The sequence below is a fragment of the Ahaetulla prasina genome, chromosome 9 (assembly GCF_028640845.1).
Source record: "Ahaetulla prasina isolate Xishuangbanna chromosome 9, ASM2864084v1, whole genome shotgun sequence".
In the NCBI taxonomy this organism is placed as follows: Eukaryota; Metazoa; Chordata; class Lepidosauria; order Squamata; family Colubridae; genus Ahaetulla; species Ahaetulla prasina.
In genome coordinates this window covers 4030377-4044017 of record NC_080547.1, presented here as the reverse complement: position 1 = coordinate 4044017, position 13641 = coordinate 4030377, and the positions used below count along the sequence as shown (strand labels likewise).

Sequence of the window (13641 nt, the reverse complement as noted above, 5' to 3'; positions counted from 1 at the left end):
TGCAGAAATTGTGGGTGCTCCATTATTGGAGATTTTTAAGAAGAGATTGGACAACTATTTGTCTGAAGTGGTAGTTCAACTCCTACCCTCAAAATGAGGCTATAGAGCACTGCACACCAGAACAGCAAGACACAAGAACTGTTTTTTCCCCAAACGCCATCACTCTGCTAAACAAAAAATTCCCTCAACACTGTCAAACTATTTACTAAATCTGCACTACTATTAATCTTCTCATCATTCCCATCACCCATCTTCTTCTGCTTAGGACTGTATGACTGTAACTTTGTTGCTTGTATCCTTATGATTTATATTGATATTATTTCCTGATTGCTTATTTGTACCCTATGACTATCATTCAGTGTTGTACCTTAGAATTCTTGATGAACGTATCTTTTCTTTTATGTACACTATGCACCAAGACAAATTCCTTGTGTGTCCAATCACACTTGGCCAATAAAAAAATCTATTCTATTCTGTTCTATTCTATTCTATTCTATTCTATTCTATTCTATTCTATTCTATTCTATTCTATTCTATTCTACAGTTTCCTGTCTGAGCAGGGGGTTGGACTACAAGACCTCCAACTCTGCTATTCTATTATTGTTTTGTTTTAAAAAGAAGGATGAGTATCTTTTTATTATACTTCATTGCCTGTTATATAACATGGCATAGATATTCCAGCAATGCTAATAATTTCTTCTCACCAGATTGGCATTCAGACACTTCAGCAAATATGTGTTCAAGTACAAGGAAAAATAATTCATTCTGATGGCTTGACTGTCTAAACGGGGATTTCTCAACCTTTGGCAACTTGAAACTGTTTGTGGACTTCAAATCCTAGAATTCCCTAGCCAGCCAGCCCCCCCCCCCCGGGGAATTGGTCTACTTATAAGCATGGGTCAAGCAGTTTAAGCAGGAATAAAACGGTCTTAAATGCTTTTGTATTTACATAATTTAGAAAACTCAGGAATCCTCTGACTCTTCCCAGAATATCATGCTAGAGGAAAAATCGCACTTCCCAAAGGAATGCTTTGAATACGGTCAAATCTGCATATGTGAACTCATTTGTATGTAAATGGACAGTAGCTCTCTGACTGACAAGAGAATCATAAATCAGGATATTAATGAACTACACAAATGAGGGTTTCTGAATGTTTTCTGATACTGTTTTTCACTCTAGGGACTAAACAACCCTGTTTCATTTAAATGCGGCATCTTTGGGCACATTAAAATTGCCTTCATTAGGAGAATCTATACAAGTTGCTGCCCTGCATACAGGCAATTGTTGGAATATTTTAAAAAATAAATAAATGTCCATTTAAGGTTATCACTCCAGTGCCCCAACTTATTTCCATAAAACCTGTTAAGATTTCACTGACATTTGCTTCAAACTTTACTGCGTACTGTTTTAAAAAGCCTGCACTATTATTATTATTAAGTGTTAAAAACAATAACAGTGGCTCGCCTGATTAAAGGTAACGGAACAGAATAACAAGAGTTGGAAGGGACTTTGGAGGTCTTCTAGTCCAACCCGCTGCTCAAACAGAAAACCCTGTAACATCAGTAAGCTCAAACTGCCCAAGGAGCTGCTGATTCAGTTCTACAGAGGAATTATTGAGTCTGTCATTTGCACCTCTAGAACTGTCTGGTTTGGTTCTGCAATTCAACAAGGAAAACACAGACTTCAGAGGATAATTAGAACTGCAGAAAAAATAATTGCTACCAACCTGCCTTCCATTGAGGACCTGTATACTGCACGAATCAAGAAGAGGGCCGTGAAAATATTTAAGATCCCTCGCATCCTGGACATAAACTCTTTCAACTCCTACCCTCAAAACGACGCTATAGAGCACTGCACAAAAGAACAACTAGACACAAGAACAGTTTTTTCCCGAAGGCCATCACTCTGCTAAACAAATAATTCCCTCAACACTGTCAAACTATTTACTGAATCTGCACTACTATTAATCTTCTCATCATTCCCATCACCCATCTTCTTCTGCTTAGGACTGTATGACTGTAACTTTATTGCTTGTATCCTTACGATTTATATTGATATTATTTCCTGATTGCTTATTTGTACCCTATGACTATCATTCAGTGTTGTATCTTAGAATTCTTGATGAACGTATCTTTTCTTTTATGTACACTAAGAGCCTATGCACCAAGACAAATTCCTTGTGTGTCCAATCACACTTGGCCAATAAAAAAATCTATTCTATTCTATTCTATTCTATTCTATTCTATTCTATTCTATTCTATTCTATTCTATTCTATTCTACAGTTTCCTGTCTGAGCATGGGGTTGGACTACAAGACCTCCAACTCTGCTATTCTATTATTGTTTTGTTTTAAAAAGAAGGATGAGTATCTTTTTATTATACTTCATTGCCTGTTATATAACATGGCATAGATATTCCAGCAATCCTAATAATTTCTTCTCACCAGATTGGCATTCAGACACTTCAGCAAATATGTGTTCAAGTACAAGGAAAAATAATTCATTCTGATGGCTTGACTGTCTAAACGGGGATTTCTCAACCTTGGCAACTTGAAACTGTTTGTGGACTTCAAATCGTAGAATTCCCTAGCCAGCCCCCCCCTCCCCCCCCCCCGGGGGAATTGGTCTACTTATAAGCATGGGTCAAGCAGTTTAAGCAGGAATAAAACGGTCTTAAATGCTTTTGTATTTACAATAATTTAGAAAACTCAGGAATCCTCTGACTCTTCCCAGAATATCATGCTAGAGGAAAAATCCGCACTTCCCAAAGGAATGCTTTGAATACGGTCAAATCTGCATATGTGAACTCATTTGTATGTAAATGGACAGTAGCTCTCTGACTGACAAGAGAACCATAAATCAGGATATTAATGAACTACACAAATGAGGGTTTCTGAATGTTTTCTGATACTGTTTTTCACTCTAGGGACTAAACAACCCTGTTTCATTTAAATGCGGCATCTTTGGGCACATTAAAATTACCTTCATTGGGAGAATCTATACAAGTTGCTGCCCTGCATACAGGCAATTGTTGGAATATTTTAAAAAATAAATAAATGTCCATTTAAGGTTATCACTCCAGTGCCCCAACTTATTTCCATAAAACCTGTTAAGATTTCACTGACATTTGCTTCAAACTTTACTGCGTACTGTTTTAAAAAGCCTGCACTATTATTATTATTAAGTGTTAAAAACAATAACAGTGGCTCGCCTGATTAAAGGTAACGGAACAGAATAACAAGAGTTGGAAGGGACTTTGGAGGTCTTCTAGTCCAACCCGCTGCTCAAACAGAAAACCCTGTAACATCAGTAAGCTCAAACTGCCCAAGGAGCTGCTGATTCAGTTCTACAGAGGAATTATTGAGTCTGTCATTTGCACCTCTAGAACTGTCTGGTTTGGTTCTGCAATTCAACAAGGAAAACACAGACTTCAGAGGATAATTAGAACTGCAGAAAAAATAATTGCTACCAACCTGCCTTCCATTGAGGACCTGTATACTGTATGAATCAAGAAGAGGGCCGTGAAAATATTTACAGACCCTTTGCATCTGGATATAAACTGTTTCAACTCCTACCCTCAAAACGACTATAGAGCACTGCACATCAGAACAACTAGACACAAGAACAGTTTTTTCCCGAAGGCCATGACTCTGCTAAACAAATTATTCCCTCAACACTGTCAAACTATTTACTGAATCTGCACTACTATTAATCTTCTCATAGTTCCCATCATCAATCTCTTTCCACTTATGACTGTATGACTATAACTTGTTGCTGACAATCCTTATGATTTATATTGATATATTGACCATCAATTGTGTTGTAAATGTTGTACCTTGATGAAGGTATCTTTTCTTTTATGTACACTGAGAGCATATGCACCAAGACAAATTCCTTGTGTGTCCAATCACACTTGGCCAATAAAAATTCTATTCTATTCTATTCTATTTCAGACAACTGGTTGCCCAATCTCTTCTTAAAAACCTCCAGTGTTGGAGCACCCACAACTTCTAGAGGCAAGTTGTTCCACGGATTAATAATTCTAACTGTCAGGAAATTTCTCCTTAGTTCTAAGTTGCTTCTCTCCTTGATTAGTTTCCACCCGTTGCTTGCCTCAGGAGCTTTGGAGAATAGCTTGACCCCCTCTTCTTTGTGGTAACCCCTTAGATCCATGATGGCGAACCTATGGCATGCGTGCCAGAGGTGGCACGCAGCGCCCTCTCTATTGGCACGCGAGCCGTCTCCCCAGTTTAGCTCTGCTGCGCATGTGCGCACGCCTCCCACTGGCCAGCTGGTCTTTGGATCTCTGCCACGCATTGCATGGGGAGGCAGGGCACTTGCGGGGGGCTGTTCACGCATGCGTGGGGGCAGAGCGCATGCAAGGTGTGCATGCGTGGGGGGGAGCATGCACGGGTGCCATGCACACACTGCATTTTGGGGGTTCGGGCACTCGATCTGGAAAAGGTTAGCTATCACTGCCTTAGATATTAGAACACTGCTATCATGTCCTTCTTTCCATTAAACTAGACATACCCAGTTCCTGCAACCATTTTTCATATGTTTTATCCTCCAGTCTCCTAATCAACTTTGTTGCTCTTCTCTGCACTCTTTCTAGAGTCTCGACATGCCTGTCACAATACACTTAGCCTTTGGAAAATTCAGCCTTGCTCCAGAAGAAAAGAAGCTTCCGGTTCCATGCTGGATGCTGTCTTCCCGTGAGGATTTTCCTAAGAAATGTCACTGGCCCAGCTTACACAAGTCAAAATCCTGATTTCGGATCCTTCAAAATCAGCAATTTGGCTTTAAAAGAGCAGAGTTGGAGCTGGAAATCACATCTGGATTTTGCGCTTGTGATGGAGGGGAAAAAAACCATGAAACTTTGATTTGGCTGACTAGATAAGTTTGTTGTTATAGAGATGGATTTTTTTAAAGTATAAAGGTAAAGGTTCTCCTCGCACATTATGTGCTAGTCGTTCCCGACTCATCTCCGTCTCAAAGCCGAAGAGCCAGCGCTGTCCAAAGACGTCTCCGTGGTCATGTGGCCGGCATGACTAAATGCCAAAGGCGCACGGAACGCTGTTCCCTTCCCACCAAATGTGATCCCTATTTTTTCTACTTGCATTTTTTACCTGCTTTTGAACTGCTAGGTTGCCAGAAACTGGGACGAGTCACGGGAGCTCACCCTGTTACGCGGCACTGGGGATTCGAACCGCTGAACTGCCGACCTTTCAATCTTAGCATCTTAGCCACTGAGCCACCATGTCCCTCCCCTAGTCTATATTACTGTGTAAAAGTAAAACCCTTGAGGCTGCAATGTTATTGTCTTCTACTGTGCTAAAGAGAGCCAGATGTCAATGTTTTTTCCCCGTTTTCTCCTTCTACCCCACACTTTCTCCTATCCCCCTTTTCTTCTCTTCCCCCAGTTTCCCACTGTTTTCATTTTCTGTGTGTTTTATATTCTGTTTGATTAATAAAAAAAAGTTAAACACCGAAAGAAAGGATGGAGCTGGAAGTTCTATTCCATCCAATGCTCTTAATGAGTTTCAGACCTAGAAGCAAACAAACCCATATTGTTTTTAACTACTGGGGCTAGAAATTTCATAGGAGTTAAAACCCAGAGAGGTTGTTATTAAAGATTAAGTTCTAACTGAAGGTTGCATGACACATAAGTTGTTCTAAATTCTCAGACTGCAATCTTAAGCGCGCATAAATGGGAGTAGCCACCAAACACGACTAGGAATTCATGTGGCCTGCAGGCAGTATATTATGTGCTTCAATTCAGCATAGAGATGAAAGGCAGAAAATAACCTTTTTCTCAAAGGGTGTCTTCAAATTACAGGTAACTCTTCAATTTACGACCGCAACTGAGCCGAAAATTTCTCTTGCTAAGTGAGACATCGGTTAAGTGACTTTTGCTGCTATCCACATACAGACGGGAGGTTGAACAACTAGCCTCGTGGTGCGACCGGAACAATCTGGAACTGAACACACTCAAAACCGTAGAAATGGTGGTAGACTTTAGGAGAAACCCTCCCATACGACCACCTCTCACAATACTAGGCAACATAGTATCAACAGTAGAGACCTTCAAATTTCTAGGTTCTACCATATCGCAAGATCTAAAATGGACAGCTAACACCAAAAATGTCATCAAAAAAGGACAACAAAGAATGTTCTTTCTGCGCCAACTCAGAAAGCTCAAACTGCCCAAGGAGCTGCTGATTCAGTTCTACAGAGGAATTATTGAGTCTGTCATTTGCACCTCTATAACTGTCTGGTTTGGTTCTGCAACCCAACAAGAAAAACACAGACTTCAGAGGATAATTAGAACTGCAGAAAAAATAATTGCTACCAACCTGCCTTCCATTGAGGACCTCTATACTGCACGAGTCAAGAAGAGGGCTGTGAAAATATCTACAGACCCCTCACATCCTGGACATAAACTGTTCCAACTCCTACCCCCAAAACGACTCTATAGAGCACTGCACACCAGAACAACTAGACACAAGAACAGTTTTTTCCCGAAGGCCATCACTCTGCTAAACAAATAATTCCATCAACATTGTCAGACTATTTATCTGCACTACTATTAATCTTCTCATTGTTCCCATCACCCATCTCCTCCCACTTATGACTGTAACTTTGTTGCTTGTATCTTTACGATTTATACTGATATTGTTTCCTGATTGCTTAATTATAGCCTATGACTATCATTAAGTGTTATAAGTGTTGTACCTTGATGAAGGTATCCTTTATGTACTCTGAGAGCATATGCACCAAGACAAATTCCTTGTGTGTCCAATCACACTTGGCCAATAAAAAAGTTAAACACCGAAAGAAAGGATGGAGCTGGAAGTTCTATTCCATCCAATGCTCTTAATGAGTTTCAGACCTAGAAGCAAACAAACCCATATTGTTTTTAATTACTGGGGCTAGAAATTTCATAGGAGTTAAAACCCAGAGAGGTTGTTATTAAAGATTAAGTTCTAACTGAAGGTTGCATGACACATAAGTTGTTCTAAATTCTCAGACTGCAATCTTAAGCGCGCATAAATGGGAGTAGCCACCAAACACGACTAGGAATTCATGTGGCCTGCAGGCAGTATATTATGTGCTTCAGTTCAGCATAGAGATGAAAGGCAGAAAATAACCTTTTTCTCAAAGGGTGTCTTCAAATTACAGATAACTCTTCAATTTACGACCGCAACTGAGCCGAAAATTTCTCTTGCTAAGTGAGACATCGGTTAAGTGACTTTTGCTGCTATCCGCATACAGACGGGAGGTTGAACAACTAGCCTCGTGGTGCGACCGGAACAATCTGGAACTGAACACACTCAAAACCGTAGAAATGGTGGTAGACTTTAGGAGAAATCCTCCCATACGACCACCACTCACAATACTAGGCAACATAGTATCAACAGTAGAGACCTTCAAATTTCTAGGTTCTACCATATCGCAAGATCTAAAATGGACAGCTAACATCAAAAATGTCATCAAAAAAGGACAACAAAGAATGTTCTTTCTGCGCCAACTCAGAAAGCTCAAACTGCCCAAGGAGCTGCTGATCCAATTCTACAGAGGAATTATTGAGTCTGTCATCTGCACCTCTATAACTGTCTGGTTTGGTTCTGCAACCCAACAAGACAGACACAGACTTCAGAGGATCATTAGAACTGCAGAAAAAATAATGGCTACCAACCTGCCTTCCATTGAGGACCTGTATACTGCATGAGTCAAAAAGAGGCTGTTAAAATATTTACAGACCCCTCACATCCTGGACATAAACTGTTTCAACTTCTACCCTCAAAACAACACTATAGAGCACTGCACACCAGAACAACTAGACACAAGAACAGTTTTTTCCCCGAACGCCATCACTCTGCTAAACAAATAATTCCCTCAACACTGTTAAACTGTTTACTAAATCTGCACTGCTATTAATCTTCTCATCGTTCCCATCACCCATCTCCTCCCACTTATGACTGTAACTTTGTTGCTTGTATCTTTACGATTTATACTGATATTGTTTCCTGATTGCTTAATTATAGCCTATGACTATCATTAAGTGTTATAAGTGTTGTACCTTGATGAAGGTATCCTTTATATACTCTGAGAGCATATGCACCAAGACAAATTCCTTGTGTGTCCAATCACACTTGGCCAATAAAAAATTCTATTCTATTCTATTTTATAACCTTTCTTGAAGCAGATGTTAAGTGAATCACTGCAAGTTATTAAGTTAGCAACACGGTTGTTGAGTGAATCTGGCTTCCCCATTGATCTTGCAAGTCAGAAAACCACAAAATTTCCATCATAAATGAGTCAGTTGCCAAGCATCTGAACTTTGATCACACGACCATGGGGTTGCTGCAACGGTTCTAAGTGTGGAAAAACAGCACTTATTTCAGTGCTGTTGTAACTTTGAATGGTCACTGAACGAACGGTTGTAAGTCGAGAACTACCTAGACTTAACTGAGCATATCTACAGTAGTGGTCAAAATTGTGGCTAATAAGACCACTTTTTTGTTGGAGTTGAAGAGAATCCTATGCCACTGCTGGAATGGCCTGGGAATAGCCCAGACGTTCACCCAGTTGAAAATCTATGGAGCCAACTAAAGAAACTGGTTAGTCAGAAGCAACCCAGCAATAAAACTCAGTTAATAGAAGCAATCCTTCAATCTTGATTTCACATGATAACAGCTGCAGAACTAAAAGACTTGGTTCACTCCATGGGAAGACGTTGTAAGGCCATCATTCATGCTAATGGTTACCCAACTGAGTATTAACTGACATGGGGATAATTTTTGTATATCTCGTTTTTTCTATGGTGATAATTTTTGTATGTCTCAGTTTTTCCTACGTGTTTCACTTTTCTTCTTTATACTGTAACTGCTATTCTAATAGCAAATCCTTCACAAAAGTTACTGCATGACATTCTTGATTAAATTATCTTTCCATTGATATATAATTTTAGGGTACCACTCAAAAACAAGTGGTGTCATTAGCTAGTTTTAGAAAATACACTTTTTCCAAAAGGTTTCCACAATTTTGGCCACTACTGTATTTGGAAATAAATCACAGCCATTTCAGTGCACTTTGCTTTTCAGGGGGTGAAAACCCCCCCAAAATCAAGGTTATAGTATTTTATCTGATGATTTACATTTTGGAATCAAGAGAAAGCCTGGGAGTACTAATTTATTTGAAATCATTATAGCTTATACCAGAATCCTAGGACAGGATCTTTAGAATAGAATAGAATAGAATAGAATTTTATTGGCCAAGTGTGATTGGACACACAAGGAATTTGTCTTGGTGCATAGGCTCTTAGTGTACATAAAAGAAAAGATACGTTCATCAAGGTACAACATTTACAACACAATTGATGGTCAATATATCAATATAAATCATAAGGATTATTATTATTACCTGTACAGATTTTGTAAGTCTATTAAAAGGAAGAGAATCTTCATCCCCTAAGTATGTAAATGCTGATCACTCTGTGGGTTTCTTTGCATTTTTGCACGGGAAAGCAAAAATATAAAATATCAGTGTGTCCTAAGCCTACATGGAAATTGGTGTACTCAACTGCCTCAAAAATCTGGATCCATCAGGAGCCAATCCACCAAGTAAGATGAGACGCAACTCGGAGGCATTGTAACAGAAATGGAAATAATAAAACAAGATTAGGACAAAATGTGTTACTTTGTGTATTATGGTACTTATACACAAAGTAATTTTTCTTTTATGTACACTGAGAGCATATGCACCAAGACAAGTTCTTTGTGTGTCCAATCACACTTGGCCAATAAAGAATTCTATTCTATTCTATTCTATTCTATTCTATTCTATTCTATTCTATTCTATTCTATTCTATTCTATTCTATTCACCAAGACAAATTCCTTGTGTGTCCAATCACACTTGGCCAATAAAAATTCTATTCTATTCTATTCTATTCTATTCTATTCTATTCTATTCTATTCTATTCTATTCTATTCTATTCTATTCTGTACAAAAAAAAAGAACTTATATTTTTCTTATAGTACTTTTTTTTCTGTTCAACCAGGTCTGATTTTTCAGAGACTGCCTGGATCAGGGGTCACCAACCTTGGCAACTTTAAGACCTGTGGACTTCAACTCCCAGAGTTCCTCAGCCAGCAACCTTGGAGACGCCTGGCCTGGATAAGTCCCTGCAGTTTTCTGGGCATGGTTTCATAAGAAGTTTGCCATTGCTTCCTTCCTAGGGCTGAGAGAAGGTGACTGGCCCAAGATCTCTCAGCTGGCTTTATGCTTAAAGGCAGAACTAGAACTCACAGTCTCCTGGTTTCTAGTTTCATGCCTTAACTCAGGGGTCTCCAACCTTGGTCCCTTTAAGACTTGTGGACTTCAACTCCCAGAGTCCCTCAGCCAGCAAAGCTGGCTGAGGAACTCTGGGAGTTAAAGTCCACAAGTCTTAAAGGGACCAAGGTTGGAGACCCCTGCCTTAACTAACCACTACACCAGACTGCCTCTATGCTGCTTAGATACATTTTTTTAAAAAGGCTTTCCACCTGCGAACACATTCATAAAATCACTGCATTTCATTGTTTTTTTATTCCATGAGGAGCGGAATATTGTTAGCATTGGCAGAGTACGTGATTGGGGCTTGTAATTTTCTGTATCGGTTTGTCTGTTCGACTCGAAAGCATCTTTTTTAAAAACTGACCTCCTGTCTCCCGTATTCCTCTGTAGGGTACCACAGTTAATCCTCAATTTATAACAGTTCACAGTTACAACATCCCTGGGGGGAAAAAAAGTAACTTATGACCATTTTTCACACTTATGACCGCTGCTGCATCCTCACGGTCAGGTGAACAAAATTCAGGCAGTAGGCAAACTGATTCACGTTTATGACCGTTGCAGTGTCCTGGAGTCATGCACTCCCCCATTCTGACGAGCAAAGCGAATGGGGGGGGAGCCAGATTCACTTAACAACCATGCTGCTTAACAACCACCGCGATTCCCTTAACAAATATGGCAAGAAAAGTCGTAAAACGGGGCAAAACTCACAACACATGTCTCGCTTAGCCACATACATTTTGGGCTACAATTATGGTCGGCCATCGAGGACTCTCTCTCTGTATTATCCAATCCCACCGACTCATTCCAATACTTGGATTGCTTTTCAATTTTGAAATGACTTTGAAACTTCAAAGCCTGCGAGCCTCTTCTTAGCGCATCGGCTGCCAAGTTGGTCCTGTCAAACGTCATTGAGGCTCGACCGCTGATTGGCAGGATTAAACATGCGGTCCCACCGAGGTCAATTTCAACAGAACGACTCTTCTCGAGATCAGCGAAGATCATCTAGTAGGCAGACCCTTCATTCGTGAAAGGGTCTCCAAAATTATGAAATCGGATATATATATAACTACCGCTCCAGAAATTTTGGCATCAGCCTGACACATTACGGGATGTTGCAATTATGGGTCACAGGTCCAATGAACATTAGTGCAGAGATATGTGATTAGCGCAGCTATTACAGTCCTTTTTCTGAGATTTAGAGTGGCGGCACAAGCCACGCTACATTACGGGGACAAAGAATGAGGAAAATTGCCATTTAGATATATTTTACAAAGCACGTCTATGGTGACTGAATACTGTAAATGTTATAGGGTTACTCGGTGGGCAGTGACAGATTAGGTGGTCTGGAGAAATCCTTCTGAAATGAAGAAAGCATTTCCTTTGACAGCTACCTCTCTGCTAACTCCTGTAAATAATTCGGCTGGGAAAGGGAAAATAAATCGAGAACCGAGGCAACTCCATCCCACAAACCTTCGCTTTCGGAGCCCAAACAGATACACAAATAGAAAGACAGTCTTGGCAACTTCTTCCCTTAACATTCCTCTTATAGCATCCCTTGACTTTCCTTCCACTCTAAACATTCCCCCTAAGGAGACACACAAATAGAAGAGGGCCTCATTCCACAGCCAAGGCACAAAGAGTCTCAAAACACACACATATACACACACACACTTTTAAATTTATTTATTTTTTAAACAGGACGGTAGGAAAAGAAGCAAGCAAGGGACGGGATCGTGCGAAAGAGAAACGCCAACAATCAGAGAAATGACAACAACCCGTGTGGCTGAGAGAAGTGGGGGGGGGGGTTTGTTGCAAACACAACTTCTTGACAAGTGCGGGAGCAGCCGGGGATCCCAACAACCAACATACTTCCTTAAAGGGCTGGAGTTTGGGAAGTCAAACATTCTCCATCCCAACTTTCAAAAGAGTTCCTTTACAACGCCAGAGTGGAGATGTCTGAGGAGAGGAGGGGGGGGGGGAAGAGAAGAGGCTCCCTGCTTTTCTTTTGTCTGCGGGCTACCCTGCCAACCAGGCAGTGTGCATGACCCGGGTTCAAACAGACCCCCTCTGCCCTTTCAGAGCCTCCCGAGCAGCAGGCGAGACACACAAAAGAGCACTGGTTCCCCTTTCGCCCACCCCCCAAGTCATAAAAAAACAACAACCCAACAACAACCCACACAAACACACACATTTGCACAAGGAGGTGGCCACAAGAGAAGTAATAGCAGTGCAGGCAGTGTGCTCTCTCTCTTACACTCACACACAGTCCCCCCCCCACTTTTTTTCTCCCAAACTCACCAGCTTTGCAGGGGTCTTTATACTCAATTGCTTCCTTCTCTTCCTCTTCCTCTTCCAGCACATCGCTGTAATCTGTAAAATCCACGGCTTGTCCCAGGACCAGCACCAGGAAGGAAAAGAAAAATAGCCCCCCCTTGAATGCAGACATGCTGGCAGGTCCCGGGAAATGCTCCACGGAACTGGAAACGGGAGAGGGGGGGGAGAGAGAGAGAGAGAGAGGAAACAAGAGTGGGAAAGGGGAGGGGGAGGAGGAGGAGGAGGAAGAGGAGGGGGGAGAGAACTGGAAAGAGATGGGGTTGTTCTCCCTTCCTTCCTTTCCTTCCTTCTTTTCTTTTTCTCCTTTCTCTCCCTCTCTCTTTCTTTCTTTCTCTTTCTCTCTCTCTCTTTCTCTCCCCCCCCTTTTTTTTCTTTTAGGGAAATGAGATCTGGCGGAGGCGGGTTCAAGAGCCGGAGCTCAGCCCCCTCCAAGCTGGAGGGTTTGTTCACAGTACAACCCTGGGAACTGGGCCAGCCCCGGGATGTGGTGGGGGGGGCGCGAAAGGGAAGGGGAGATGGAGGAGAAAAGGGAGAGAGAGAGAGAGAAAAAGAGAGAGAGAAAGAAAGAGAAGCTTTGGAGCTTCTGGGAGATGCTGCCACTCACCCCCAACGTAGCCTCTTTTTGCCCGGCGCGGTCCAACTTGCGGGGCTCGCCAGCACCGGCGTCCGCGGGAGGGAGGGCGGGAAGGAGGGAGGGGTGCGCGTGGGTGGGTGGGCGTGGAAGGAAGGCGAGGACCACTCGCCAGTCGGGATACCCACCCACCCCTTTATAAACTTTCTTTTATCCCCCCCCTTTTTCCTCCAACGGAGGCGTGGAAACAAAGCTGGGCCATCCCGGACGGGCCTCCCCGGGTCCCCCCCACCCGCCCACCTACCCACCTTCCTCCTCGTTCCCAGCCGCTTACCTAGAGAGACCCCTTGGCCAAACTCCGCAAAAGTGGGACGAGGAGTTGTTGGGGAGGGCGGGG

General features: G+C 41.8%; 1 protein-coding gene across 2 annotated transcripts in view; it reads right to left on the bottom strand.

The window, feature by feature from the left end:
• The window catches only part of BMP1 (bone morphogenetic protein 1), a 191155-nt gene extending 177842 nt beyond the window's left edge, over nucleotides 1-13313 (bottom strand). The window contains exon 1 of one of the 2 annotated variants that reach the window (XM_058194382.1): nucleotides 12638-13313. In XM_058194382.1, coding sequence (XP_058050365.1) covers nucleotides 12638-12785 — 148 coding nt within the window. In that variant the 5' untranslated portion in view covers nucleotides 12786-13313. The remainder of the gene's footprint in view (nucleotides 1-12637) is intronic. The other variant, XM_058194381.1, reaches the window with a different exon arrangement.
• Nucleotides 13314-13641: the final 328 nt, after the last annotated feature.